General features: G+C 49.7%; 1 protein-coding gene across 1 annotated transcript in view; it reads left to right on the top strand.

Annotated features, from left to right (window-relative positions):
* LOC117360717 (band 4.1-like protein 5) overlaps positions 1 to 26,804 on the top strand; it is a 166,879-nt gene that overhangs the window by 130,269 nt on the left and 9,806 nt on the right. The window contains exons 14-16 of the mRNA XM_033944960.1: positions 1,304 to 1,331; positions 2,739 to 2,781; positions 5,112 to 5,212. Of these exons, the coding sequence (XP_033800851.1) occupies positions 1,304 to 1,331; positions 2,739 to 2,781; positions 5,112 to 5,212 (172 nt within the window). The remainder of the gene's footprint in view (positions 1 to 1,303; positions 1,332 to 2,738; positions 2,782 to 5,111; positions 5,213 to 26,804) is intronic.

Below are 26,804 nucleotides of genomic sequence, written 5' to 3'. Positions count from 1 at the left end.
TAACTGTATTTTGTGTCGGATACATTAAAGCGGTATACAATAAGATAAATTATTTTTTAAAAATTGTAAAAAAAGGCTCCAATGACTTGACCCCATCTAGAGATTGACACGGGCTCAATTTCTCTGTCTTGTCCCCGTGAGTTTGGTCGCTGTCCCTTCCCCATTCCTGTAAGCTCTGCCTTAACCGCACAAGTCTTGAACACTTATGAATTTAAAGGGTTTGAAGCTTGTGCAGATGAGGACGGAGCTTAGGCATTGGTGGAATGAGGCATTATGACATCACAATCTGAGCTCTAGAATGTTGCTACTTAGGATTTTAAAGTGAAGCTTGTGCAGATGAGGACGGAGCTTAGGCATTGGTGGAATGAGGCATTATGACATCACACTCTGAGCTCTAGAATGTTGCTACGTAGGATTCTAAAGTGTTTTGATGAGGCTTGTGCAGATAAGGACAGAGCCTGCAGGAATGGGGCAGGGACAGGAAAAGAACTCACGGGGATGGGGAGAAATTTTTCCCCATCCCATTCTCTAACCCCATCCCAGACTGGAGACAGGTTGCTGGGCTTGGTGCTCGTATGGTCTGATGATCTTGTAATAATTTACTTTAAACACTTTGGCACAGATTCTGTAAATGACGCCATAAATTAGGCGCCGGTATGCACCCTACTGGGGCCTAACTTAATTGGTGTGGCAATTGACTGCACCATTTAAAACCGGTTAAAAAAAAAAAATTGGTGCCGGAATTGCACCTAAGATCAAAGTAGATGTGGTTAGGGGCACAAATGACCTTAAGTGCTACTCTGCACGATTCTACATAAAACTTAGGCACCGGAAATGTAGGCCTTTAAAACCCTGGTCTTAGTCACTGGTAGCCGTGATTCTGTTAATGGCGACTAAGCACGATTGACACACGACCAGCACCGTTGTTCTATGTGCTGTGGGTGTGTCACTGGACTTTGCAATGTGACCAAATGCCTTTGGCCAAAGAACATAAAAACCCAGAGCACAAGAAAAGGGGTGTGTCTATAGCAGGGGTAGGGAACTCCGGTCCTCGAGAGCTGTATTCCAGTCGGGGTTTCAGGATTTCCCCAATGAATATGCATGAGATCTATTTGCATGCACTGCTTTCAATGCATATTCATTGGGGAAATCCTGAAAACCCGACTGGAATACGGCTCTCAAGGACCGGAGTGTCCTATAGCAGAGCGTTTTTTATATGATGTGGGACCAATTGGTAAGATTGTACCAGAAGGCGGAGGAGAATTATATTTAAATGTCTTTGTTTTCCATTTTTCTCTTCTAGCAAACATTGCAAAACCAGAATTGGCAAGGTGAGACACATGGGTTCCTTTCTCTTAAATTTTCTTTTTTCCAGCTCTTTAGCGATGGCTTGAACTAGTTTTCTGGTGCTGATGTAAGGGCAGAGACCATGTCGGCCTTTTAAGTCAGATTTCCTGGTTCCTAACTTTTTTTTTTTTTTACCTCTCTCGACAAGGAAGCATGTAGCCCAATAATTGAAAGTCAAGGTACAAATGAATACATGAGATCTGTCACCTTGTTTTTGCTGTCCTCTTCACCTCACCTTAATGTCCTTTCTCTTTAAATAATTGGCACTCATCGTGCCACCATTTTTTTTTTTTTTTTTTTTTTTTCGGTTACTGCACCTTTAATCTGGAATTCTCTCCCACGTTTTATTAGAGCAGAACAGAGTTTGGACAAATTCAAGAGTAGTTGAAAGTGCTTTCTGTTTGAAGATGCCTACGAATGAGTTTTCCTTTCCTCCAGCCAATCCCTTCCTCTCCTTATCCTATTATGTTGTCCTTTCATGTTTACTTTACTTAACAATTATAGTTCTATCTTTTTTTCCCCCTCTTGTTAACAATCACCCTTTCCCAATCAGGTATGTCAAGTTGTATGAAGATTGTCTATTTGTTGTTTGTTCCCCATTTTTTATTTTAGCTTTTTAATTGTACAATGCTTTGAATGTTAAGCGTTTGATCACATTTTCAATAAACTATGAAACTATGAACTCGCTTAGTATTGCACTATATAAATCCTATGCTCCGTGGCTTTTGTGCTTCTTAGGGAATGTCTTCCCCAGGTGGTCACATGGTGAGTTGTTGAGGTTGGGATTGTGTTTGTTTTTCACAGCTCTGAGTTATAATGGGTAGATGCTTCTTACCTATTTGAAGTGATTAAAAGCAGCGTTAAGCTCCCGTAGAGTAGATCAGAGCTGAACCGCCTCTTGCTGAGGATCGACCTGCTGCTGAGATTAAAATTAATTCCTGTTGTGTTCCGTCAACTTTGCTGCCCAGCCCCTCCCTCTCCTTTAGCCCTGGAGGGCATAAGAGCCCTTCTGAGTCAGCCAAGGGCTCCTTGTTCCTGTAGGGCTAACACACAAGTGCGAGTCCAAATGCCTGCATCTTTCAAAACTAGCTTTAATCCTCGGGAGGCATTTTGTGCCAGTATTTAGCACTTTAGACCTGTGAGGAACGTGCCAATTTTGAGATGGCCAAGTTAGAGCAGAACTCTTATTATTGCAGAGGAGCTCAAGAGACTTGTTAATCGGGGCACTGTGAGTCATTTTTATGAACACCAAAGTTTGTGTTTTTAGGTTCTGGTGGGGAGGTAGACGGAGAATGAGTGATGACAAACTTGATCGTCTACAATTTCTTTACAATATATGGATGCAGCTTGTACAGATGAGTTTACTAATATATCCGTTTTTCTTTTCACAGTGGTCAGAACAGTGTACTAAAGCAGAATAATGGATCTCAAGAAGTAAGACTGTCCTGTCCGATTTCCAAAGCCAGTAGTACTGTTCTCTTTTTAGTGGAACCATGAGTCGGCCATCTTGAAATGGTTCTGCTCAGGTGTATACTGTGTTCCTGTAGTGCTACTGCAAGGCATTGTGGGTGGGGTGAGGAGGGAAGGACATGGTTGCTAGTGGCTTCTCAATGGGTGCATATGCCAGGGTCTGATAGCTGTCTCTGAATCTAATGATGCTGTGTGCACAGAGCAAGTTGGTAAAGCCAGCCTGTGAGATTGTTGTTAATGTGTTTTCTAATTGTGGTGAAGAGTTTTTTTTTAGCCTTATATATCTTATTATTGGCGGGGTTTGAGGGAAGGCGAGAAACGCAGATAAATGGCATTTCTGATTACAGTTTCGCCTGGTAAGCTCTAATCCTTTGCAGGAACCTTGGATACATGCTGGAAATCGTGTCTTTAATATTTTAATATTGTAAGTCGCTAAAGTTGCGTTTGTAATGAGGCAGTATATCAAGATAGATAAACGTATAAAGCATACAGTTTCAAACTAATAGGTCAACAAATTGAAGAGAAGTGTGGTTTGTTAAACCAAACACCTGACATGGCCACATTTTGCTCACAGAACTACCACACACACAATTATAGGAAAAATTAAATGAATTAAAACACATCAAGTATAAATTTTAAAAAACATTAATAAAGATAAAATACAATTATTAAAAGCACAAAAACTACAAAACTGATGAAAATCAGGCAACTAAAAATTCATGCACAGGACTATCGCATATGTATTTGGATTTGTGCTCAAAAAATACAAGTAACAGATTAGCTGTATATGATGACATGGGTGATTTAAAATAAGGTGAAATCATTCATCAATGTACTGTAGAAAATGCATCGCTTATACAATAATACAAGGACTTTTTAAAATTATACAGTGCAGTGAAAGCAACACAAGTGGAAGGTGGTTATTTGGATAAATATGAAAAGTTTTCATATCCCCCACTATTTGCATAAAAAGGATCACTTACCTATAGGAAAATAACAATCCTTTCTCTTTCAGTTGGTACTTCTGTCAAGTCAGATGCAGATCTAGGGACAGCGTTTTTCTAAAAAAAAAAATCAAAAAACAAGCAAAGAATCAGCCAAAGCTACTTATGCTGAAAAATAATCAAAAAAATATGGCTGGAATGCATAGTTTAGATTATTTTTAGCATTTTTTAGTCCCATATGCATTTTCCACCATGAACCAGTCTCTAAGCACAATACCCCCATCCCCCCCCAAAAGGCACTTAAACATACCATACACGCACCAACCAACCTTACATTGTGAAGAACCTCTCCGTATACTCTGAGGCTAGAAAGAGTTGAACAACGAAACCAAAAAAAGACTGCAGAAATGATGTACGGGATACAGGAACTTTATTAAGAACAATAAAACGTTGTTTTCCAAGGATGGTTCGCATGGACCCAACACGGTCCGTGTTTTGAATGACACTCCCTCCTCAGAGGTCCAGAATGTTCTCTCTCTCAAAAAACCAAGAACCATGTGAATTTCAACAATTTAGTATGAATTTCAAATGTGACGAACGGCGAAAGGTTAGTTGCTCCTCAATTTGTTTGATCTATTTTACTTTAATTTATTTTTGTTTTCCCTGACACAGCCTGTGGACGAAACGTGGCCACATTGGTTTGCTTGGTCTAATAAAGCATACTTCTCTTCACTGTTGGATCTGCTGTATGTTAGTCTACTCAGGGGCAGGTCATTGCCTCTGTTGTGTTCTCAAGCACACAGTTTCATGCAGAAAGCATAAGACACATGACAGATGTGTTTGATGGGTTAAAGAGAGTAGGCATAGAATCACTATCATGTCTGTAGAGCCTTATCCATGTAAATAGGATTTTTATGAATGAAATGGGAATTCATTGGTTTTGTTAACTAATATTTGGAGGGAACTGTGGCCTGTGAAGCCTGATATTTATCTTCTTCCTTCTTTCTTTCATGCAGGTGATATCTGCTTTAAGATTGGTTGATTGATTTGCATTTGTTATCCCTCTATACCTTCTAAAAATCCAAACACTTTGTTATTCCTTGGCACAGTTGCTCTGTTTACCATCCTGGTGGTGGTAGCCTGACGTTCACAAGTTAGGCCAATTTTGGTCTTTTTGATCAGGGTTACAGAATTGTTTTGGATAGGCAGCAGTGAAATAAACATACACTTATGGGTGTTTCCAGTACTGAAACTGCACTGCCAGAGTAATTAATGGCCTTTGTGGTGTGTATGGGATGGTAATGTATTTTACAGTAATTTCCATGTCCTGTTTTTTGTGTTTTTACCAAGGCCTGGAATCAAAAGCCACCCATGCCAGCAGTGTCAGTAGCGCCTCCTGTCCCATCCTTGGCGGCGACGGGGAATGTGCAATGGAACCAGCCGGAAAAATGGTTTGTTGTTCAAAACTCCTGGCTTAATTTTTGCTTGGCTTCAAATTGATCAATTTCCATGTCCACTGCACTTTCGTCTCTGCCGTTGTCTTAATTTTAAGACCTGAAACAACAAACAAGCTCTTCATGTTTTGTTTAAAAAAAGAAATTTGGACTTGGTCTGTTTGCTGATTGTGGAACAAATTTAATCTAGCTTTTCAAATATAAAATCACAGTCCATAGAGCTTGCTTAAGTAAAAGAAATGGTCCGAGAGATCCCCAGCAGGTTATGCAATTTTTATGACAAATGGCTTTAGTATTCTGTCCCCAAGATTTTAAAAAACCAAAAACGTTAGTGTCTGTTTACAGTGCAATTACAAAATGCCAAGCTTAACTTACTGAAAATCCTTAAAACAAATTTAAACTCTATTAATCTCATTTCTTAAAAATCATCTGGTGTCCCAGCATCCTCGCTGCCATGACAAAAATTAATTCACGTAAAGGCTAAGCATGGCAGATATCCTATTATAAATCAGGGAGTAATTTCATTGCCACGGGTGTACCGTAATATAATGCACACACCCCTGCTGCCTTCACCCTTTACGCCGGGTATGTCATAACTGTGACTTGGCACATCTGATGTACACAGACATTGTGAGTGTGTTTGGACGACTTGGTGTCCTTCCTAAAGTATATAAGCATGAAGAGAGTTTGTTGCAATTCTGAGATGCCGAGGTCTTCCTCCTCAGGTGTGATTGAAGCTTAGTGGTAATGTTCTTGCAGTTGGGATGTTGCCTTATTGATTTTATGCATTGCTCTCCTGCTTTAATCAAAACCAATGATGAAGAGGTTTGTGCTATCTTTCTCATCCACGGTTCAGTTAGTTTCAGAAATCTTTCGGGATGCTTGCTGTGTTCTTCTTTCGTTTCTAAAACTTTGCATCTCTGGTGCTGGATGAAAGGTCTGCTCCAGCAATAACACTTTTTTTTAATTTCTTTGTCTTGATTGTGCTCAGATATGTTTTAATTACAAGTTGCTTTGGTTAGATTTTGATTTTTAATTCCTCAGCACAGGCCTGTACATGCTCCAGCTCCAAACAGCTCTAAAGCAATGGATCTCATTCTGGTCCTGTAGGCCTTGGGCCTTCACCCTCCTCTAACACGTCTGACCTGCAGAATGTCCAAAGTGAAAATGCACGAGTTGCTTCATTAGTATGTAAAACGCTCGTGTCTGAACTGTGGATGTTCTGTGGACCACATTGTTAGACAGGACGGAGTTGAGAAACATCAATAAAGTGGACACTGGTTCCTTGATGGTCACTGGCATTGAGATCTAGATATTTAAAAACTATTGGTGACCTTTGTATTTGGAAAGGCTGCCAGTGCAACCTGTGAGATCAAGGCACCAAAGAGCTGAACTACTTTTAACCAATACTGTACCTGATCTCTTTAAAGAGGGAGGGGGGGAATTAAGATATTCCCTTTTCTAATGCCATACACCAAAGGAAAATGTGCTTGCTTAACTGGGTGACTTTACACTTAAAACAATTGTGGGGGGAAATGTAAAACTTGCAGATGTTTTGTTTACTGCTGTGGTTCTAGCGACCAGATGGTAATATTGTGTTCCCCTTTTGCCACCCAGTATATGAAATTGACTCTCTAAATTTCAAGACCAGTTTGGAACTGTGTGTGTGCTGCTCTGCTGGGATCAGTTTTTATTGGAATTTTGATCTCTGTGCTGGCCTTATCTTGGTGCTAATGATCAGTCTTGCTTCTCTGGTGCCTTAAATCTGACTCTCTCACTTGGCTTCTTTGGAAAATGAACTGTGGCCGATCTTATCTGCCTTGTTTTGAAATCACACATAGGGAATTTTGTTCTTTGCAAATGAAGTGCTATGCACGTTTCTGTAAAAGATTTGAAAATACCAGATCAACCTTGGTTTGCTCTGTTTTTGCCCACCTTCTTCATTTTGGATCAGTGCCTTCCAAGTTCAAGCCTGTCTTGTCATCCTGTTCTGGTGCAGATGTCGATAATGGTTAGAAAAGGCTAAAACTCTGACTCTTCAGGCAGGTTGGTGGGATAATTCGACATACAGTAGGGCAGTGTCTCGCAAACTTTGTGAGCCGCGGCATACTAAACTGGTGGCCGTGGCTCGAGAGCACTCGGAAGTGCGCAGGCATCGATGCGATGATGTCACACATGTGCATAAAGTCATCCTGTCGATGCATGCGTGGAGCCCCTCCAGACAGGGCCCTGAGCCGCCAGTGGGGAGTGCTGAAAAAAAAGAGGCGCGTAGAGGAGAGAAGACACCAGGGAGGAGGCCGACTGCCTATAGGATGTGCCTCTCACTGCAGTCAGCCGGCACTGACGCCTCTCCACCTCCCTTGAATCTTGTGCTGCGATACACCGCAGTAGAATCCTGGTTAGCCAACATTTCGGATGATCTTATAGTTGGTAGTGTGGGCTCTGTCCCTTCCCTTCCTCTGCCCTGAATGTTGGCGCACAACCGCCATTCTTGCTCCATCCCTCTCCCCCCCTCAACAGTAGCTGCTGCATGTCCTGGAAGCTCCCCCCCCCCCCCAAAAAAAAAAAAAAAGTCTTTCCCCATCCACCCACCTAATAATAGCAGCCACAGGTCCCAGACGCCTCTCCCAGATTGAAGAGCACGTTTCCAACACTCAGTCCATTATTTTTGTCAGTTTTGAGCTGTGCGATTAATTTCGTTCATCAAGGCAAGATTCATTAACTGTAGCTTATTTTTGTGCCAAAACTGACTCAGTCCATGGGATTTGGCGCAGGAATAAGCTGCACTAAATGACTCTTGCCTTGATGAATGAAATGAATCGCAGAGCTCAAAACTGACAAAATAATGGAGCGAGTGAGTTTTGGGACAGTGCTTTTGCCACCTCCTTCCCTCCCCTCTTTAGGCAGGGAAGGAGCTCTCAAGGGGGAGGGAATTGCAGGACATGCAGCTGCTCCTGTTGGGGTGGGGGAAGGGCAGGGATGCAGTGAATGTTTTAATGGTGCCCAACGTGCCAAGATTATCTGACAAATCTGTCTGTCCCCTTTGTCAGATAATCAGGTCTTTACTGTAGTGTGAATAGCAGTGACCGCCTGTAGTTCTGCCATTTCTTGTTATATCACTCTGTATGTGGTGGTTGGGGAGGAGTGAAACTCCCTTATGAGAATGTGGTTAATGGCTTTTATCCCAGGACAAGCAGGCAGCATATTCTCACATGTGGGTGACGTCATCCACGGAGCCCCGATGCGGACAGCTTTTCAAGCAAACTTGATTGAAGCTTTCAAGTTTGCTAGTGCTGCACCACGCATGTGTGTGCCTTTCTGATCCACTAGAGGGCGCATACCCTCCTCATGGTCCTCAGTTCTTAGTTTTCCGCGGAGCCAGAAAGCCCTGTCTCTCTTCTCTCCGTTCTTTAAGTGCCTTTCTAGCACCGCGGCTTCTTTATTTTGTTAGGGAGTCGCTGTGCGCGGTTACTTGATCATGTGTTTCTTTGTTTAAAAAAAAAAAAAAAAATAGGACTTTTTATTGTGTTTCTATCCGGCCGGCCCTTCTTGGGCCTCAGCCATGCGGCTAGGCCTCATTTGGCTGCAGCTGTATTTTCTTCTTCCCTGGCCTCTCTCTGGGCTCACCTCGTGTGAGCAGGATGGCCGGGACCCTTGTTCCTTCGTGGGAATCGGACTGAGTAGCTTCGATCCTTGGTAAGTCTTCTTGCTTCTTTTTGTCTTCTAGCTGCATTACCTCGGTAATGCCATCGGCTGAGTCTCAGGCATTCCAGGCATCGAGTGCAGTCGTGCCCGCCTCTACGAGACCTTCAAAGCGTGCCTCCTCCCATGGGAATACTCATATCGAGGTTGCCCTTATGGAACGCACTGCTGCACCTTTCTTACCTGTTCATGGGTACGGTGCTGACTTCGGGACCTCGATGTGCCTCGACGTCGGCTGGAGCTTCGTGCCTCGGCGTCGACTGAGGCTTCGTACATCAGTGTCGACTGAGGCTTCGTGCCTCGACGTCGATCGAGGCTTCGTGCCTCGACGTCGACAGGCTTCGTACCTCGACGTCGACTGAGGCTTCGTGCCTCGACGTCGACGAGGGTTTCCTGCCTCGACGTCGACTGAGGCTTCGTGCCTCGGCGTCGACTGAGGCTTCGTACATCAGTGTCGACTGAGGCTTCGTGCCTCGACGTCGATCGAGGCTTCGTGCCTCGACGTCGACAGGCTTCGTACCTCGACGTCGACTGAGGCTTCGGGCCTCGACGTTGACTGTGGCTTCGTGCCGCGAGGTCGTCTGAGGCTGCGTGCCTCGACGTCGGCTGAGGCTTCGTGCCTCGACGTCGACTGAGGCTTCGTGCCTCGACGTCGACTGAGGCTTCGTGCCTCGACGTCGACTGAGGCTTCGTGCCTCGACGTCGACTGAGGCTTCGTGCCTCGGCGTCGACTGGGGCTTCGTGCCTCGGCGTCGATCGAGGCTTCGTGCCTCGACGTCGACAGGCTTCGTACCTCGACGTCGACTGAGGCTTCGGGCCTCGACGTTGACTGTGGCTTCGTGCCGCGAGGTCGTCTGAGGCTGCGTGCCTCGACGTCGGCTGAGGCTTCGTGCCTCGACGTCGACTGAGGCTTCGTGCCTCGACGTCGACTGAGGCTTCGTGCCTCGACGTCGACTGAGGCTTCGTGCCTCGGCGTCGACTGGGGCTTCGTGCCTCGGCGTCGACCGGGCTTCGTGCCTCGGCGTCAACTGAGGCTTAATGCCTCGACGTCGACTGAGGCTTCGTGCCTCGACGTCGACGGGGGCTTCGTGCCTCGAGGTCGACTGAGGCTTCGTGCCTCGAGGTCGACTGGGGCTTCGTGCCTCGGCGTCGACCGGGCTTCGTGCCTCGGCGTCAACTGAGGCTTCGTGCCTTGACCTTGACTGGGGCTTCGTGCCCCGACGTCGACTGAGGCTTCGTGCCTCGACGTCGACTGAGGCATCGAGGGCAGTCGTGCCCGCCTCTACGAGACCTTCTGAGCGTGCCTCCTTCCATGGGAATACTCAGATCGAGGTTGCCCTTATGGAGCACACTGCTGCTCCTTTCTTACCAGTTCATTGGTACGGTGCTGCCTTCTGACCCTCGATGTGCCTCGACATCGCCTGGAGCTTCGTTCCTCGACGTCGACTGGAGCTTCGTGCCTCAAACTCGACGGAGGCTTCGTGCCTCGATGTCGATGGAGGCTTCATGCCTCGACGTAGCATGAGGTTTCGGGCCTCCACGTCGACCGGGCTTCGTGCCTCGCAGTCGACTGGGGCTTGGTGCCGCGCCGTCGCGTGGGGCTTGGTGCCTCGCCGCCGCCTGGGGCTTCGTGCCTTGAAGGCATCTATGGCTTTGTGCAGGATTTTCTGCCTCAATGTCGACTGGGGCTTGAGGTCTCGAAGTCGACGGAGGCTAGCTGCGACCGTGTGCTCCGCGCCCCTTGACGCTTGTGCTTCGACGTCGCCTGAGGCTTGTGCCTCTTCGCCGCCTGAGGCCTTGCGCCTCGATGTAGAAGGCGGCTGGGTGCCTCGACGTCGTCTAAGGCTTTGTGCTTGGATTTTCTGCCTCAATGTCGACTGGGGCTTGAGGTCTCGACGTCGACGGAGGCTGGGTGTCTCGGCGGATGCTTTGTGCCTTCGACGTCGGCTGCGGCCGTGTGCTCCGCGTCCCTTGACGCTTGTGCTTCGACGTCGCCTGAGGCTTGTGCCTGACGTCGACTGAGGCTCGGGGCCTCATCGTCGGCTGGAGCTCTGTGCCTCGTCTTTGCTGAGGCTTCGTACCGTCGACGGGGGCTTTGTGACTTGACGTCGCTTGGGGCTTTGTGCCCTGTGGTTTATTATGGCCTTGTGTTTCGAAGTCGACTGTGGCTTGATGCAGCAACGTCGCTGGGGGCTTTCTCCCACGGCAGCGGCTGGGTTTTGGGCCTCGGTGTCGACTGCGGGTTTGCACCTGGGCGTCTCCGGCTCCGGTTCGAGAGGGTTCAGACTAGAGAGTTGCGCGGGGACAGAAATCCCACCCGTCCCCACCAAAGTCCCACCCGTCCCCGTGAGGACTCCCACCCGTCCCCACCCGTCCCCGCGAGGAATCCCTCCGTCCCCACCCGTCCCCGCGAGGAATCCCTCCGTCCCCGCCCGTCCCCGCGAGGAATCCCCTACGTCCCCGCGAGGAATCCCCTACGTCCCCGCCCGTCCCTATAAACTACAGAAATAGTTATTTCATTTAATTATGCTACTGAATTAAAGGCTCTGGTAGAAACCCATTTAAAAATAAGCAAAAAGACTTTATTAATTTGGAAATATTAATTGGGAAGAATACATACTTTGTAAACGGGTTTCTACCAGAGCCTCTAATGTTTATAAATTTTTATCAACACAACTAATATACAGTGGTGCCTCGCACAGCGAACGCCTCGCACAGCGAACGCTGCGCACAACGAACTTTATGTCGTGATCCGTATAACGTACTTCGTTTCACACAACGAAGTCGCCCGAGCTGCATACTTCCGGGGTTCCTGCGGGGTTGGATCGCAGCGGGGTTGGTCGAGCCGCGAGGGTAGTCTCCTTCTCCTTACCTGCCCTGTCGCAGCCGCACACAGCCGAACGGAAATCTTCCCGATGTCAGCGCTGACGTCGGAGGGAGGGCTTAAGCAAAGCCCTCCCTTCCTCCGACGTCAGCGCTGACATCAGGAAGACTTCCGGTCGGCTGTGTGCGGCTGCGGCAGGGCAGGTAGGAAGAAGGCAATGGCGAACGAAAGAGGGGGGAGGGGGCGGTCCGCCCCGAAGAATGTGCACAGATGGTCAGGTCCCCCGATCGACCGACAACAGGCCCGGCCGACAAACCTCCCTGCCCTGTAGCCGCGAATCTAAATTACCTCTTACAGCAGCTTCAATAATCCAGCTGCTGTAAGAAGGTAATTTAGATTCGCGGCTACAGGACAGGGAGATTTGTCCGACCGGGCCTGTTCTGTTGTCGGTCGGGTGCAAAAGCGCCACAAAGGTGGAGGCAGGGAGGGAGGAAAGGTGGAGTGGAGAAAGCACATGTTGGAGCAGGGGATGAGAGGGAGGGAGAGAAGGGGAAATATTGGACAAGGGCAGAAGGGATGCTAAATCATAGGGTGACAGGCAGAGAGAACAACAGGAAAAAGAGTGGAAGCAATCTTGAACCCTGAGGGTGAGGGCAGAGAGAGGTGGTGAGATGATTGATCATGGGGAGAGGGACAAAAGGGAATAGAGATGGGATAGGAAGATAGTGGAAGTAAAAGGACAGGGAGATGTATGTTTTTAGATGTATCTAAATAAAAATAATAACAAAAAATTTATCTTTTTTATGTCATCTTAGCATATTTTATGCTGCAGAACGAATTATTTTTTTTTACATGTATTCCTATGGGAAAACGCGTTTCACATAACGAACGTTTCACATAACAAACTTGCTCCTGGAACCAATTAAGTTCGTTGTGTGAGGCACCACTGTACTACTTTATCCTTAAGCAAAAAAAAAAAAAGAATTTTTTTCCTACCTTTGTTGCCTGGTTTCTGCTTTCTTCATATTCTCATTCAATTCCTTCCATCCACTGCCTCTCTTCTCTCTGTGTCTTCCATTTGCTCTGTTACTGTGCCTCTCCCTTTCTCCTCCATCCCAAATTGGTCTGGCACCCATCTTTTTCCTTCCACTCCCCCCATAGTCTGGCACCTCTGTCTTCTTCCCTGCCAGGGTCTTCTCCCCATTCCCTCTTCCCCATTTCCTTCCAGTGTCCTTCTCCCCCACCATCTTCCCCATGTCCTGTCAGGCAGCATCCTTCTCCCCCCTCTGCCTTTCCCATGTCCTTTCAGCGTCCTTCTCCCCCCTCTGTCTTCCCCATGTCCTTTCAGCGGCCTTCTTCCCCCTCTGTCTTCCCCATATCCTTTCAGCAGCCTTCTCCCCCCCTGTTTTCCCCATTTCCTTTCAGTGGCCTTCTCCACCCCTGTTTTCCCCATGTCCTTTCAGTGGCATTCTCCACCCCTTTGTCTTCCCCAGTGCTTTCAGGGTCCTTCACCCCCCTCTGTCTTCCACATGTGCTTTCAGCATCCTTCCCCCCCTCCTCCCGTTTACCCCATGTCCTTTCAGCGTCCTTCTCCACCCCTTTGTCTTCCCCAGTGCTTTCAGCGGCCTTCTCCCCCCTTAGCGTCTTTTCTTCTCCATTCCACCTTTCCTCCCTCCCTGCCTCCACCTTTGTGGCGCTTTTGCACCCGACTGACAACAGAACAGGCCCGGTCGGACAAATCTCCCTGTCCTGTAGCCGCGAATCTAAATTACCTTCTTACAGCAGCTGGAGTATTGAAGCTGCTGTAAGAGGTAATTTAGATTCGCGGCTACAGGGCAGGGAGGTTTGTCGGCCGGGCCTGTTGTCGGTCGATCGGGGGACCTGACCAGCTGTGCACATTCTTCGGGGCGGACCGCCCCCTCCCCCCTCTTTCGTTCGCCATTGCCTTCTTCCTACCTGCCCTGCCGCACACAGCCGACCGGAAGTCTTCCTGATGTCAGCGCTGACGTCGGAGGAAGGGAGGGCTTTGCTTAAGCCCTCCCTCCGACGTCAGCGCTGACATCGGGAAGACTTCCGTTCGGCTGTGTGCTGCGACAGTGCAGGTAAGGAGGAGAAGACTACCCTCGCGGCTCGAATGCAGTGCACTGCGATCCAACCCCGCAGGAACCCCGCGACCCTCGGAGGCGTCCCCACGGGATCCCCGCGACCCTAGGGGGCGTCCCCATGGGATCCCCGCGACCCTAGGGGGCGTCCCCACGGGATCCCCGTGACCCAAAGGGGGAACCCGCGGGATCCCCGCGGGTCCCGCGGGATTCCCGTCATCCCCGTTCCCGTGCAGTTCTCTAGTTCAGACTCTCTCCCTGCTCTGGTTCTATTGCTCCCGCCATGCGGCCTCTCGCTTGGCGCCGAGTGTGGCTGAGGTTCCGAGCCTCCAGGCTCGTCTCGCCGTTTTTACTTGCGCGAGTTCAGCGCTTATTGAGGCCTCTCTTGCGGTGGCCACTAACCGCCTCTCAGATCGCGATCTATCGGGACGCCTTCAGCTGAATCCCGTCTGCCCCGGGGGTTTGGACTCCTCCGGAGGGGGCCTCCGGATACCTTCCTTGTGTTACCTCGGCCTCCTTCGCAGCAGCCGCAATAGCTGCTGCAGCGCCGGGGTTGGGGTTAGCCGCCGGCTTCGGCGACTCCTGGTCGTCTTTTTGTCTATTCTCGCATAGCCTCTGGGCTGCTCTCCTTCTGGGGATTCCTCCCCTTCCTTCGGGAGGGGTGTCTCCGTTTCTACGCACCGGGAGTATTGCCTCCCTTCTGTCGGTCGGGCATTCCCTTCCTCCCATCTGCGTCTGGTCCTGGCCCTTCGAGGCCTGCACTAGTTCTAGTACGGGAGTGGGTCTGACTCAGCCCGCCCCAGTCTCGGGAATCCGTCGGGGCGGACCTGGATCTTTGTCTCGGCCTCACAGGAGGCCCTTGTTTGTTTATGCCGGAGGGTAGGCCCTCTGTCATCGGTCCGCCTCCGGTCTTTTCTGCCTCTGCCTCGGCAGGCTGCCTGTCGGCGCTTGTGTCGGCTGGTGTCTCAGCGGTCTTCGGCCTCGGCCGAGCTGATGCTGATCCTTTTGGGATCAGGGGTCTCCACGGTGGATGTCCCGAGGTTCGCCTGGTTTCATCTTCGTGTTCCCCGCTGGACCCGAGCATCTTAGTGATGGCAGGATCGGGATCCCGCTTCCCAGCACATTGAGGTGCCTCCCTCCTTGACACGCTTGTTTCGTTGGTGGGCCACCTCTTTGTATTCCCGCATCAGAAGGTTCTGCCGATGGACTCCTCGGCATGGGCGACGGCCTTCGGACTCAGGGTCCTTGGCCGGGTGCGGACTGTCGCAGCCACATCAATCTGCTGGAGCTCCAGGCCATTTGCAATACCGGGGTATTGGTTGCAAGATAGTGGGGTCCTGGTGCGTCCCGACATCTCGGTGGCGATGTATTCGGTGACCTAGCCAGGGTGTAGAGGTTCCCTGTTACTTTGCAGGGAAGCCCTTTGTCAATGGCAGTGGGCGTTACATCACTGCTTCTTTCTTGGGGCGGTGTATTTCCGAGGCGTGCAGCATTGTCTGCTGGACTCGTTGAGTCGCCCTTTTAAGCCGCATGAATGGTGGCTCCATTCTCAGACTCTGCGGCAGGGGGTTGTTCGATGGGGAACCCAACTGGTAGTGCTGTTCGCTTGACCCCTCACTCACTGGGCGATTTTGCTCGAGGATGTTCTACCGAGTTCGCATCGAGGTGGATGCTTCCTTCTCGATGGAATGGGCGGGTTCTATGCGTTCCCTCCCTTTACTCTAAATCTCGGGTCTGTGATGCACCTCCTGTCGGTCTGCGCCACCAGGATCTTGATGGCTCCTCTGTGGCCTTCGCGGCCATGGTTCTCCCTGTTCCTCCAGCGTGTCAGGGAGACTCAGCTTCTACCGATGTTCCCGTCTCTGCTGTCTCAGTGGTACGGTTTCTGTTGCATTCCAATCTGCAGTCTCTACACTTATCAGCTTGGTTCCTCGCAACATGCCTCCCTCCTTCTATTTCAGTCGGTGGGGGTGTTCTCGAGCCCTCTCGAAGGATCTCCACTCGGCAAGGCTTTTCCCAGATATGGGCCTGAATTGCTGAGTGGTGGGCTGAGCACCGCATGGATTCTTTCTCTGCCATCCTTGCCTTTGGTGCTGGATTATTTGTTGCCCTTGTCTCGGTCTGGTCTCTCATCTACATCTATTCGAGACCTCTGTGCATTTGCTGACTTTCATCGGCCGATGAATGGAACTCCGTCCTTTCGACGGTTTCCCGCTTTATGAGGTATCTCTTCATTGTACATCCTCCGCTCAAAGCCCCTCCGGTGGTTGGGATCTTTGTGTGTTCCTGGCTCAATTGGTGGTATCTCCATTTGATGGAGCTCTTTTGAATTCCTTCACCTGGCAGGTGGTATTCCTGGTTGCTCTCACGTCTGCTCGCAGAATCGGTGAGCTGTTAGCTCTGATTGCGGACCCGTCTTTTCCTGTATTTCTTCATGACACGGTGGTCATGCGATCTTTCCATTGTTCTTTCGGTCTTTTTTCTGAAGCCCCACTCGTCTCCTGGCGAGGTGGCGCTTCGCACTTTTGAATGTAAGAGGGCGTTGGTTTTTTGTCTTCAACGCACATCAGTCTCCTTGGGACGGTTCCTCATTCTTTTTGTCCTTCGTCCTAATTGATCGGGACGCCCAGTTTCCAAGCGCCCCTTGTCCAACTGGTTGGCTGCTTGTTTTTCCTTTTCATATGCTCGGGCTGGGTCTCGCACTGTATGGTCGAGTCACAGGACATAGAGTCCGAGCGATGGCGGCTTCTGTAGCTTTCCTCAGGTCGACGCCTGTCGAGGAGTTTGGCAAGGCTGCCACTTGGTCTTCGGTTCATACTTTCACCTACTACTGCCTGGATACTCTGTCCAGGAGCGACGGCCGGTTTGGCCAGTCGGTTTTGTATAATCTGTTTTCTTGGATTGCCAACTTCCCTCCGTCCCTTTTTGGTTAGCTTGGAGGTCACCCACATGTGAGAATATGCTGCCTGCTTGTCCTGGGATAAAGCACAGTTACTTACCGTAACAGGTGTTATCCAGGGACAGCAGGCAGATATTCTCACAACCCGCCCGCCTCCCCGGGGTTGGCTTCTTTGCTAGCTATCTGAACTGAGGACCATGAGGAGGGTATGCGCCCTCTAGTGGATCAGGAAGGCACACACATGCGTGGTGCAGCACTAGCAAACTTGAAAGCTTCAATCAAGTTTGCTTGAAAAGCTGTCCGCGTCGGGGCTCCGTGGATGACGTCACCCACATGTGAGAATATCTGCCTGCTGTCCCTGGATAACACCTGTTACGGTAAGTAACTGTGCTTTTCTGTGTGTGTGAAATCCATAATAACCCTCTATGCCAAACTCGCGGCCCGCCAGGTACTATTTTGAGGCCCTCAGTATATTTGTCTTAAGCACAAAAGTAAAATAAAACAGTTTCTTGATCATATGTCTCTTAAACTATAAATGACAATATTATTACTAAGACTTAGCCAAAAGGAAAGATTTATAAACTATAAAGAGTTTTACCTCATGCAAAATTGTCAGTTCTTTTTTTTTTTAATTCTTTATTCATTTTCACTTCAATTAACAAGTATACAATATGATATCTTATACTATACAAAATCACTTGCACATTCTTAACCATAAATCTTAAATACTTTAAATTACCCCCCATCCCATCCTCCCAGCCCTCCCTATATCAATAAAATTCATTCATATATGGATTATATCCCTTCTTATTATAAAATTTCAAGTATTTAAAGGTGTCTAATCATTTGAATATTCAATCAATGGCCCCCAGATCTTTCTAAACCTATCATAATTCCCATTCTGTAAAGCAAGAACTCTTTCCATCTTATACATATAACATACTGAACTCCACCAAAAGGTATAATTGAGTCTTGTAAATTGTCATTTCTTTAATAAGACATTTACTATTTTTTTCTGAGGCCCTCCAAGTACCAAGGCCAAAATGTGGCCCTGCAAAAGGTTTGAGTTTGAAACCATATAAACACTACAAGTTCCCTTGAATTGACTCCCTGTGAGGGCTCCATCTGAGATTCTCAGGAGCAGAATCCATAGTGTTCTGGCTCTCTAGACCAGTGTTCTTCAACCACCGGTCCATGGACCAGTGCCAGTCCACAGAAATTTCCTGCCGGTCCACAGGGCCAGCACGTGCATCAGGCCCAAAACAGTGTTCTTGAACTGCCAGTCCACGGTGCAATCGATGCGGCATTATCTTTGAGCAGCTCCCTCTTCCTCACTGATTCAGTGCACAAACCCAAGAGCAGTGGCTCCTACGCGCGTCCTGCGCCTGAACCAGAAGCCTTCTCTCTGATGTTTGCAACGTCAGAGGGAAGGCTTCCAGATGAGGCATGGGACGTGCAAGGTGCAATTAATACTATTATGGGGGCGGGGTCTGGGGTGGAGATTGGGTAGAGATGGGCGGGGTCTAGCCCACAACTTAGCCTAGTGTTCTTCAACCGCCGGTCCACGGACCGATGCCGGTCCACAGAATAGTTTGTTTTTTTTATTTCTGCTGGTCCATAGGTGTAAAAAAGTTGAAAAACACTGCTCTAGACCAATGGTCTCACAGACTTTGCAAGCCGGCGACGCACTAAATTGGTGTCTTGGCTCAAGGGCATCCAGAAGTGCGAGAACATCAATGTGATGACATCACACATGTGCGTGACGTCATCACATTGACGTCCGCACATGCGTTGAGGCCCTCCAGACAGGGCCCTGAGACGCCAGTATATGTGTGTGAGGGGGGGAGAGTTTGCTGAAAAAGAAAAGGTGGAGAGGTGCCAGCTGACTGCCTACAGGATGCGTCTCTTGCCGTGAGAGCCATATCCTGTAGGCAGTCAGCCAGCGCTGGCACCTCTCCGCCTCCCCAGCGTCTGGCAGCACACCTGGAATCAAGTGCGCTGCGGTGCACAGTTTGTGATACACTGCTCTAGACATTGGTCTTTGGTACTGAGCTAGCCTGCTCTTCCCTGTTGGTTGCATCGCTGGTATGTGATGGGCGTTGATCTTTTCACGTGGAAAGGTCAAAGAGGTGGTGGGTTTCATTGCGGTGCTGGCTCAGACCCAGGAAGGCACCTAAGAAACTTGATGCTGTCCCCGAGAAGCCCTCTGTGCGGGCAGGAGCTGTGTTCAGCTTTTGTTCACTGCCTCGTTGGTTGAAGAAAAGAAATACAATTCAGAACGCTCTAAAGGTGGTATTTGCGTCACTGATTTACACAGTCACACTAGCGTAGCAATATTCAAAAGATAATTAAGAACGGGAAACCAAAAGTCTCGATTGCATAAGTCATTTTGGTGGCAGTTCCTTTTGCAACAAGAACCACCTTGAGTCATTCAAGATAAATGCCTACTGTCTTTGAACAGTTTTTGCTCATTCTTGGTGGAATAGCTCATTATCCCAGGACAAGCAGGCAGATATTCTTTACGCATGGGTGACGTCACCGACGGAGCCCCCGGTACGGACCTTTTTACTAGAAAGTTCTAGTTGGCCGCACCGCGCGTGCGCGAGTGCCTTCCCGCCCGACGGAGGAGTGCGTGGTCCCCAGTTTCTTCGTTTCCGCGGAGCGAAGAAGACGTGTGTTTTTCAACTCCGTTGAAATCCTCTTTTTGCCTTCCCGCTCGCGTTCTTTTTCATTTTTATTCACCTTCGGGTGCTTTTTTTCTTTCATTTAAAAAAAAAAAAAAAATATATATATTTTCTTTTGACTTCGTTTTTCGTTCTTGCCCTGGCGGGGCCTGTTGTCACGATCCAGGCCTCGGGGTTTGATTTTGCGGAGGCCGTGTTTCCATTCATGCCCCCGCAGCCCGGTTTTAAGAAGTGCCAGCGGTGTGCACGCCCGATCTCCCTCACTGACCCACACAATTGGTGTTTACAGTGCTTGGGACCTGATCATCGGGCGGACTCCTGCACCCGCTGTGCCACTCTTAAAAAACGCACTTTGAAGAATCGTCAAATCCAGCAAAGTCTACTGTTCGGCACCGGCCCGACTATGGACTCGACTTCTTCAACTGCGGCACCGTCGAAATCGGCACCGACCACTTCGACACCGCCTGAAACTACATCGGCGCCACCGGCGCCAGGTAAGCCGGCTAAGAAGCCTTCCACCCTTGAGCGCCCTCCCACCTCGGTGGCGACACCAGCTCTTTCGGCTCCACGCCGAACCAAAAAGCGCTCCGCTCCGATATCGGTGAGTGCCTCGTCATCGGCCTCCTCATCGCCGGAGCGTAGAGCGGCACCCATGGAACCAAAGCAGAAAAAAGTGGTTCCGGTGCCACCCCTGGATGACCGCATTGCGGCCATCCTCCAGGATAAGTTGCAGGAACAACTCCAACAGCAACTTAAACAGCTCTTGCCCTCTATCCTGGCACCGCTACTTTCGGTACCAGACCGGCCCGAGCCCCGCACCGTCCAACCGGTATCCACGCCATCGGTACCTATGGACTCCTCCATGCCCATTCTCTCGGCGCCACATCTCCAGGCCCATGCCGAGGCTGTCGCCTTGACGACGACCGATCCTCCTCGGGACCGAACGGAACACCGGTCTTCCCGCGAACCTGACCGGCACCGTTCTTCCCGGGACCGAGACAGACACAGGTCTTCATCCCCCGGTACCGTCTCGGTACGCTCAGGCAAGTCTCGGTCTAAAACTCACCATACCGAGCCTTCCACTCCAGTCTCTCGACACGCGCACACCGATGTCAGAGACCCGGACCTCTGGGAAGAATCCCCCCTCGGTACCGAGGAGGATGCATCGTCGTCGGACGAAGAGCCTTCGGCCCCCGATACCACATCTAAACCTGAGCAATCTTCCTTTTCTAAATTTCTCAGGGAGTTATCGGGAGCCTTATCTTTGACTCTGGAATCTGACTCTAAGAAGTCACAGGCTTTCCTGGAGGCATTAGATTTCGATCAACCCCCTAAAGAGTTCCTAAAGTTGCCCGTGCATGACATCCTACGGGAAATTTTTATAAAAATTGGGAGAATCCACTGACTGTCCCTGGGGCGCCCCGTAAACTGGATAGCCTTTACAGGGTTATTCCAATCCCGGGATTTGATAAACCCCAGCTGCCCCATGAGTCTCTCCTGGTAGAGTCCACTTTAAAAAAGACTCAGGGCTCTAGTGTTTATGCCTCCACCCCTCCTGGCAGAGAGGGCAAAACTATGGACAAGTTTGGCAAGCGGCTCTACCAGAATGCCATGCTTGCCAACAGGGCAAACAACTACTCTTTCCATTTTTCTTTCTACCTGAAACATCTGGTAATGCAACTCTCCGCCATGCAAAAGTACATGCCGGAGCACAAGGTTCCACTATTCCAGCAGCACATCTCCAGCCTGCTTCAACTGAGAAAATTTATGGTGCGCTCTATCTATGACTCTTTTGAGCTCACCTCCCGTGCATCTGCCATCGCTGTGGCTATGCGCCGCCTGGCCTGGCTCAGGGTCTCTGATCTGGACGTCAACCATCAGGACCGACTAGCCAACGCCCCATGTCTGGGAGACGAATTATTCGGAGAGTCCCTGGATACCACCACACAGAAACTCTCCGCCCATGAGACCAGATGGGATACTCTCATTAAACCAAAAAAGAAGGCTCCTCCTGCTCGTCCTTACCGACCGCAGACTTCTTATCAGCGCAGGTTCTCCGCTAGGCCGCTCAACCCACCTTCGCAGCAACCTAGGCGGGCCCGCCAACACCAACACACCCAGGCTCGTGCACAGTCTAATCAACCTGCCAAGCCTCTTCCTCCTTCCAAACCTTCTCAGCCCTTTTGACTCCTCTCTCCAGGGCTTAGCCAGTCTTCCACCCTCATTGCCTCTTCCTCAGCCAATCGGAGGCAGACTCCACATCTTCATCAGCCGTTGGGAGGTCATCACATCGGACCAGTGGGTCCTCAACATCATCCGCCACGGCTACTCTCTCAACTTCCAGACTCTTCCACCAGACAATCCTCCCGTAGAGTCTGCTTCTCTTTCAACTCAACCCCCCCTCCTCCTGCGGGAGGTCCAATCCCTCCTTCTCCTCAATACCATCGAAGAAGTACCTCTGGAACAAAGAGGCCGGGGATTCTACTCCCGTTACTTTCTAGTTCCAAAGAAGACAGGAGACCTACGTCCCATTCTCGATCTCAGGGACCTCAACAAGTGTCTAGTCAAGGAGAAGTTCAGAATGCTCTCCCTTGCCACGCTTTACCCTCATCTCTCTCAGAACGACTGGCTATGTTCCCTGGACCTCAAAGAGGCCTACACTCACATCCCAATCAATCCAACTTCACGTCGCTACCTCCGATTCCAGGTGCACCATCGCCATTATCAGTACAAAGTGCTACCTTTTGGCCTCGCTTCCTCACCCAGGGTGTTCACCAAATGCCTCATTGTGGCGGCGGCCTTCCTCAGGTCTCACAACCTTCAGGTGTTTCCCTACTTGGACGATTGGTTGGTGAAAGCACCTACGTCTCCGCTTGTGCTACAAGCCACTCATCATACCATCTCTCTCCTCCATCTTCTGGGGTTCGAGATCAACTACCCCAAGTCGCATCTGTTTCCCACACAGCGCCTTCAATTCATTGGAGCAGTTCTCGACACCACACTAATGAGAGCGTTTCTCCCCTCCGACCGTCAGCGGAATCTGCTCCGCCTGTGTCGTCAGGTGCTCCTTCATTACTCCATTCCTGCCAGACAGATGATGGTCCTCCTGGGCCACATGGCCTCGACGGTGCATGTGCTTCCCCTGGCACGACTCCACCTCAGGACACCTCAATGGACTCTGGCCAACCAGTGGTCACAGACCTCGAATCTTCTTTCTCATCCCATCTCTGTGACATCGTCTCTTCAGCGATCTCTACAATGGTGGTTGAACTCCTCAAATCTTTCCAGGGGCCTTCTTTTTCATCTGCCCCCGCATTCCATGATCATCACCACGGATGCCTCCCCTTATGCATGGGGAGCTCACCTGGGAGACCTACGCACCCAAGGTCTTTGGACCCCACAGGAGCGTCTACATCACATCAATTTCCTAGAACTACGAGCCATGTTCTACGCTCTCAAGGCTTTCCAGCACCTTCTTTGTCCTCAGGTTCTGCTCCTGTGCACGGACAACCAAGTCGCCATGTACTACATAAACAAACAGGGCGGCACCGGATCTCGCCTCCTTTGTCAGGAGGCTCTTCGCATTTGGACCTGGGCCACGGCCCGCAGTCTCTTCCTCAAGGCTGTCTATATCCAGGGCGAACAGAACTCCCTGGCCGACAATCTCAGTCGCATCCTGCAACCTCACGAGTGGACTTTGGATCCTCCCACGCTCCTCTCCATTTTTGCTCGCTGGGGCACTCCGCAAGTGGACCTATTTGCAGCCCCTCACAACCATCAGCTGCCCCAGTTCTGCTCCAGACTCTTCTCTCCTCACCGTCTGGCCCCGGATGCATTCCTTCTCGATTGGACGGATCGGTTCCTCTATGCCTTTCCTCCTCTACCTCTGATGTTGCGGACTTTATCCAAACTCCGCAGGGACGGAGCCACCATGATCCTCATAGCTCCCCGGTGGCCTCGTCAACACTGGTTCTCCCTCCTGCTTCAGCTCAGCTCCAGGGAGCCCATTCCTCTACCTGTGTTTCCTACTCTACTTACACAGCAGCATCAGTCTCTACTACATCCCAATCTGTCTTCGCTCCACCTGACAGCTTGGTTTCTCTCGGGCTGACCTCTCCAGGAAATCTATCTCAGCTTGTCCGACTCATTTTGGACGCCTCCAGGAAACCGGCCACTCTCCAATGTTACCATCAGAAGTGGACCAGGTTCTCCTCTTGGTGCCTCCGTCATCATCACAATCCCACCTCTTTAGCGGTGGAAACTGTTCTGGACTACTTGCTCTCCCTGTCCAACGCAGGCCTCAAGTCTACCTCAATCAGAGTCCATCTCAGTGCCATCACGGCATTTCATGAGCCTGTCCTCGGAAAACCTCTCACGGCTCACCCCCTGGTTTCCCGATTCATGAGGGGCCTCTTCAACATCAAACCACCTCTGAAGCCTCCTCCAGTCGTCTGGGACCTGAATGTGGTTTTGTCTGCCCTCATGAAACCTCCTTTTGAGCCACTTGCCACAACTTCACTCAAATTTCTGACATGGAAGGTGCTTTTCCTCATTGCCATCACCTCTGCCAGGAGGGTTAGTGAGCTTCATGCACTAGTTGCCGATCCACCGTTCACTATTTTTCATCATGACAAGGTGGTTCTGCGCACCCATCCAAAGTTCCTCCCCAAGGTGGTCTCAGCTTTTCACCTCAACCAGTCCATTGTGTTGCCTGTTTTCTTCCCGAAACCTCATTCACATCCCGGGGAACAGGCATTGCACAGTCTTGATTGCAAGCGTGCCCTGGCTTACTATCTTGATCGTACAAGGGCTCACCGCTTGTCCCCTCAGCTCTTCCTGACCTTCGACCCGAATCGTTTGGGTCGACCGGTCTCTAAACGGACGCTATCCAACTGGCTTGCAGCTTGCATCGCGTTCTGTTATGCTCGGGCCGGTCTGTCACTGGACGGTACTGTCACGGCCCACAGGGTGAGAGCTATGGCCGCTTCTGTTGCTTTCCTCCGTTCCACACCCATAGAGGAAATCTGCAAGGCGGCCACCTGGTCCTCAGTTCACACATTCACTACTCACTGGATGCTTTCTCCAGACGGGATGGGCACTTCGGCCAATCTGTACTTCAGAATTTATTTTCCTAATGGCCAACCATCCCTCCTCCCTCTTTGTTAGCTTGGAGGTCACCCATGCGTAAAGAATATGCTGCCTGCTTGTCCTGGGATAAAGCACAGTTACTTACCGTAACAGGTGTTATCCAGGGACAGCAGGCAGATATTCTTATGTCCCACCCACCTCCCCGGGTTGGCTTCTTAGCTGGCTTATACTAACTGGGGACCACGCACTCCTCCGTTGGGCGGGAAGGCACGCGCGGTGCGGCCAACTAGAACTTTCTAGTAAAAAGGTCCGTACCGGGGGCTCCGTCGGTGACGTCACCCATGCGTAAAGAATATCTGCCTGCTGTCCCTGGATAACACCTGTTACGGTAAGTAACTGTGCTAACTGTCGGGGAGGGGGGGAGGGGAACTGTCTACAGACTGCAGTCTTTTATTTAGCTCATGATTTTTCAGTTGTAGCTCTGGGTGGGTTGCATTTTAAGAGCACTAGATATTTCCTTGTTCCTGGAGGACTCGCAGTCCGAGGGCAATTCTGTATCTTGGCACCACTAAGTGTGCTGATGCCACGAGATGAATGCAATTTAGTAATGGCATCTGTGTGCCAAGGTGCCAACACAGAATACTAGCATAACCCTGAATTGGAATGCCTAAATTTAGGCCTGACCATTTATGCCAGGTAAATGGGTGCACCTAAGTAAGCCAGGCGAAGTTCGTAACTTGAGGGTATAAGTTGTGTGCATACGTTGAAAGATTCCCAGGCTCTGCCCATGTGGGCATCCTCTTGCACTTGCACACTGGCTTATAGAATACTGTGTAGTGTGCAAATGTGCATGCTATTTGCACGGATGTAACTGCAGGCACACAGATTTGTCTTTTATGCTTGTACCTGAGGCAGTAGAGGGGTAATGACTTGCCCAAGATCATAGAGAGCAGTGGTGGGATTTGAACTCTGGCTTCCCTAGTTCTCGTTCCACGGTACGAACCATTAGGCTCATCCAGCCTTCGAGTTTTGCCACAGATTTTCTGTCGGTTTCAGGTCTGGGCTTTGACTGGGCCTCTCGGACATTTTCTTGCTGAGCTTTGTGTTTTATGACCATCGTCCTGCTGAGGAGTTGAGTCTGAGGTCTATGGCAGTCTGAGATAGATTTTCCTCTGGGATCTGACTGTATTTTTTCACTGTCCATTTTCTTCAGTTTTCACAAACTTCCCTGTCCCTATTAGTATAAAACATTCGTGTTATTGAGGTGACATGGTGTTGGTATTTTATACCACTCATCCACTTAGAATTCAGCCCAAAACATCCATTTTGGTTTCCACAAACCACAAAACATCCCATCTGTACGTGCAGTATCCCTCCCCTAAGTGTTCCTTTGCAAAAGCTAAGTGTGTGTTTTTTCTTTAGTGTGTGTGTGGGGGGGGGTGCCACCTTCCCATCCAGACCCTACTTGTAGTGTCATCTAGAAATTACCAAACAGTTAGTTTTGGTCAGAGATGTCTCTAGTTCAGCAGAGATGCCAAGCTGCCCAATTTCAGAAGAAAGATTTTGGGCCAAACCTGGATTTTGGACTAGAGAATGACACTGGGACAAATTTTTCCCCCATCCCCATGGGAATTCATTTTCCCGTCCCGGTGAGTTCTTTTCCTGTTCCTGCCCCATTCCTGCAAGCTCTGTCCTCATCTGCACAAGCCTCAAATGCTTTAAAATAATAAGTGTTCGAGGCTTGTGAGGTTAAGGCAGAGCTTACAGGAATGGGGCAGGGATGGCAGGGACGGGGAACTTGAGTTCTTGCCGGGACAGGGATAAATTTGTCCCCGTGTCATTCTCTAGTATGAAGATTATCAAGGCATTTTGGTTTCTGAATTACTTGTTGAATATTTCTAAGCCTTCTTTCATGCTGAAAGCATGGAGTATGTTGTGTAGTAGAGAATGACATGGGAACACATTTCCCTGCCCCATTCCTGCAGGCTCTGTCATCTGCACAAGCCTCAAACCCTTTAAAATCATAAGTGTTCATGGCTTGGGTGGTTAAAGCAGAGCTTACAGGAATGGGGCAGGGACAGCGACCAAACTCACGGGGACGGGGAAAAATTTGACCCCGTGCCATTCTCTATTGTGTAGATCAGTGAAGCAGTGCTGCTGTAATGCATTTTGAACTGTGTGTGTTAGCATAATGTGAAATGTACAGACTCATGGGCTTAGGCAGGCACAGTATATTGGTGTTGCTGGGGGAAGTGTGGGACGGCAGATAAGCAATTAATATTGTCATACG

Source organism: Geotrypetes seraphini, chromosome 5 (genome assembly GCF_902459505.1).
Source record: "Geotrypetes seraphini chromosome 5, aGeoSer1.1, whole genome shotgun sequence".
In the NCBI taxonomy this organism is placed as follows: Eukaryota; Metazoa; Chordata; class Amphibia; order Gymnophiona; family Dermophiidae; genus Geotrypetes; species Geotrypetes seraphini.
Note: the sequence above shows the minus strand (reverse complement) of the source record. Positions and strands in the feature narration are given on the sequence as shown.